Genomic DNA, 4,390 nt, shown 5'->3' with positions numbered 1-4,390 from the left:
TTATGGGCTTGTGGTTCCTTAGAATTTGCTACTGCACCACTTATTATCACAATACACTGTAATAATTTTTGGCCAAACCAAGAATCACGTCTAAGTCCATCATGAAGTTTCTAAGTCATACAGCTTCTATGGCTGCCTCAGAGACTGCCACATACTCAGCTTCCATGGTGGAGTCCAAAAATCATTTATGCTTAACACTCTACCATTGTTATGGCTTTACCTCCTAAAGTAAACACAAAATCCCGAGGTCAACTTACTATTGTCCCTATATGATTGGAAGTCAGAATCCGTGTAACCCACAGGGAGCAAATCATCTTCTTGGTAAACTAGCATATAATCTCTAGTCCTTCTCAGTTACTTTAATATATGCTTTACGATAGTCCAATGTCCCTGTCCTAGATTACTTTGATATCTGCTAACCATGCCCATAGGAAAACAGATATCCGGTCTCGTGCATAACATATCATACATTAGACTTCCTACAGCTGAAGCATAAGGAACTGCCTTCATTTCTTCTATCTCTTTTGATGTCTTCGGAGACATCTCTTTAGATAAAGATACTCCAAGAGTCTTGGAGAATAAGTGGTCCCGGTGGAATTCATCTTGGTAGATCGTCGCTCACACGACGTCCAAGAGGAGGTGAGGAATACAACAGAAGATCAAAAGGACTTTAGCTACAAAGAAAGGTATAACCAGTTGTCTTATTCTACATCATGCTAGTTTTCTTTGTATGGATTTTGAATTACCAAACACAAGAGGCTAACGATTCTAGGCAATCGAATTTATGTTTCGATTTTGTGTTTTTTTTGTTTTTTGATCTTGTGATTCGATTGGTCTTAATAGTTAAACCTAGGTTTACTATAAGGAGATTAAATATTGAATTTTATTGAAAGGCTTTGTCTAGGAAGTGGTAGATGATCCCATACCCAAGAAGGCCTAGTGCCTCGCCATGTTTTGCTAGGAAGCCGATCTCTAAAATAAATATTTAATTAACTTTGTAACATGGGCGGATTTGGATTAATAATGTTAACCATCGTTTGCGATCCAAGTCTAAACCTCTAAGAACAGATAAGTTGAATTTGGAATCAATAATGTTAAGTTCTGTTTGTGATTCCAAATTTAATTTCTAAAGAACACAATAGGTTGTTAGAAAAGGTTCGGGACTTGTACAAAATTTTTGTACAGGGGAACCAGTATGATATTCCAAGTAGCAACCAATAGTGTTGATGTCAGATCCTGCAGATTATGCTGCAACACTGAAGAGGGCCTTCAGGTCAGAGCAGACACTAAGGGACTTACAAGTAGAGGCATATAGGAAGAGACCGTCTCATTCACAACCACAGTCGCAGGTGAAGAGATAGTTTACTGGACCTCCGAGCCCATAGGGGAAAGCGAAACCATTCTTTTCAGGGAAGCCACAGGGTCAGCAGGCTCCAAAGCCTGCGATGCAGCTGGAGAAACCTACTTGTCAAACTTTTGGACACCAGCATGTGGGGAAGTGTTTGTTGGGAGTCGGAGCCTGCTACAAGTGTAACCAGCCGGGCCACCTGTCCTTCGATTGCCCACAGCTGAGGGGGCCTGCGACCAGGAGAGTTTATATGATGAAGACCGAGGAGGCTGACCCATACACTACATTGATTACAGGTAACCTTAAGCGCTTTATTTTAGGCTTCCAAATATTTAAGATAGTAATCTATGCTGCCATATCATTTGAACCTTAGCTCTTTTCATGTTTTGTGCAACTATTGTCCTATGTGTATGCATATTACTTGAGTGCAGGCAGAGTATTGGTTTTAGGAGTAGCCACCAAAGCCCTATTTGATTCAAGGGCTACTCACTCTTTTATTTCACATGCGTTTGTGCATCGTAAGGGGATTGCTCAGGTTGGCTTGACAGAAAGTCTACTAGTGACAATTCCTTTTGGAGAGGAGTTGAGTACGACTAGCATCATCCAGAATCTCAAGATGGTGCTGCAAGGCCATACTATGCATGCCGACTTGATAGTATTTCCGATGCCCGAGTTCAGCATCATTCTAGGGATGGGTTAGTAGTCAATAAATCAAGCAGTAATCGAATTTTAGTGTAGAGCAGTGCAGCTAAGTCCTCCTGGTGGAGAACCTTTCACCTTCGTGGCAGCGAAGAATTCGAGGAAGCCTCAACTTATATCATTCTTGTAGGCGGGGAAGCTCATTGACAATGGTTGTCTGTCATTCTTAGCTTGCATTACAGTGACTATGGTGCAGGATGGTCCTTCTATTTCTGATATGGAGGTTGTTGGGGATTATGCAAATGTCTTTCCTGATGACGTTATAGGGATCCCACCGAATCGAGAGGTGGAGTTTTCCATTGAGTTGCTACCAGGTACAGTGTCAATCTCTAAGGCACCATATCGTCTTGCTCCTACCAAGATGAAGGAGCTGAAGGAGCAGCTTCAGGAGTTTCTAGGAAAGGGGTTCATACACCCTAGTGTTTCTCCATGAGGCGCACTTGTCTTATTTGTGAAGAAGAAGGACGGCAGCATGAGACTATGCATCGACTACCGAGGGTTGAATTCGGTGACCGTCAAGAACAAGTATCCATTGCCTAGAGTGGAGGATCTCTTTGATCAGTTGCAAGGAGCTTCGATATTCTCAAAGATAGATCTTCGTTCTGGCTACCATCAGTTGAATGTAAGGGAATCAGATGTGCATATATAAGATAGTATTCAGGACTCACTATGGCCATTACGAGTTCTTGGTAATGCCATTCGGCTTAACCAATGCTTCGGCTATCTTCATAGACCTCATGAACCGAGTATTTCAGCTGTATCTTGATCAGTTTGTCATCGTCTTCATTGATGACATACTCATTTATTCTCGGAGCAGAGAGGAGCATGGTCAACACTTGAGGACAGTACTGGGGGTTCAGAGGGAGCGTAGGCTTTATGCAAAATTCAGCAAGTGCCAGTTCTAGTTAGAGAGGGTTACCTTCCTTGGGCACATTATTTCTAGCAAAGGAGTGGAGGTTGATCCGTCCAAGGTGGAGGCAGTTAGAGAGTGGGAGGTGCCGAAGAATGCATCAGAGATTCATAGTTTTCTGGGATTAGCGGGTTACTATCGGAAGTTTATCAAGGGTTTTTCTGTTGGATTTTTCGGGCCGCGAAAACCGCTTTTTCGCATCGCGGAAACCCCGAATCACCCATGCCACTGGATCTCGTGCGAAGAAAAGATTTCAAAATAAAATTACAAGTACGAGTTTCTACTTAGATCTACTCCTAGATCTACATGAAAAAATTATACCTTTGAAGCGAAGCCCTTCGCGTTCCCGCTCGTCCAAACGGTGTCGGATCTCAAGAGTATCAAGATAGATACTCCTCTAGAAGTATCCACACGAACACGTAGGTGGAGAAAATCACACAAAAAGGTGTGCTAGCACCTATGTGTGGTTCGGCCAAGTTGAGGAGGAGAGGGAGAGGGAGAGAGCTCCAAGAGGAAGAAGAAGGAATAATGCACTTGAATGAGGAAAATCAATTCCTTTCCCATTCAAAAGTGGCCGGCCAATTCAAAGTGTAACTCCCAAAAAAATGCATTAAGTGCAATTAATGTGAAGCTATTAAAGAAAATGGCTTTGTAACTTCCATGAGGTGGCACCCATGATGATGTGGAGTAACATCATTGGTCCACATTAATGCTAACTCACCAATGAGGTGGCATAAAGTCAAGTCAAACTTGACTTTTAATCTTCCTCTCAAATCAAGTCAAACTTGACCAAATCTCTTCCATGGTTGATCTAATCTAACCATTTGATTCAAGCCAACTTAATATAATGAATCTAATTCATTTAATTAAGTTAATTTAATGAGTCATAATCTAAATTAGACTCATTGAATACATGAATCCACTTGAGTCCAACTCAAGTTAGCCCAATTAGGATTACTCTTAATCCAATTTGATTCATCAAATGAATCTAATCCTCTTGGTTCATCATATGAACCTAATCTCCATCTAATTGTCCTTAGTGTGTGACCCTATAGGTTCTTGTAACGTTGGCAATGTCCTAAACCCATTTAGGAGCATAAGTAATGAGCGGTATCTAGTAACACATCATTACTACTTAAGTTACAAGAATGTTGAGATCCAACATCACCTTGTGACTACTAATTGTGACTCCTCACAATATATGACAAGTGTCCTTCTATCCTAGACATCTAGATTGGTCAATGTGAGGCATAGACCGTGTCATCCTCTGACCAATCTAAATCTTGAACTCCAAGTAGACTCACTAAATCAAATGAGCTCAATATCCTATATTGACTCATATGGGCATGACCATGCACTTCGTGGTCTCACTCTATCAAGAATATCGATGTCTCTCCCGTCATATAGGAGGGATAGATCCCATCTACATCACT

The 4,390-nt window shown here is 41.5% G+C and overlaps 1 protein-coding gene across 1 annotated transcript; it reads left to right on the top strand.

The window, feature by feature from the left end:
* Positions 1-1,445: 1,445 nt before the first annotated feature.
* Positions 1,446-2,480, top strand: LOC122011061. Its single transcript, XM_042567502.1, has 3 exons — positions 1,446-1,644; positions 1,780-2,043; positions 2,230-2,480. Exons 1-3 carry the CDS (start codon positions 1,446-1,448, stop codon positions 2,478-2,480), a joined length of 714 nt encoding a protein of 237 aa, XP_042423436.1.
* Positions 2,481-4,390: the final 1,910 nt, after the last annotated feature.

Source organism: Zingiber officinale, chromosome 8A, assembly GCF_018446385.1.
Source record: "Zingiber officinale cultivar Zhangliang chromosome 8A, Zo_v1.1, whole genome shotgun sequence".
Taxonomy (NCBI): Eukaryota; Viridiplantae; Streptophyta; class Magnoliopsida; order Zingiberales; family Zingiberaceae; genus Zingiber; species Zingiber officinale.
This window is presented reverse-complemented; position numbering and strand designations above follow the sequence as displayed.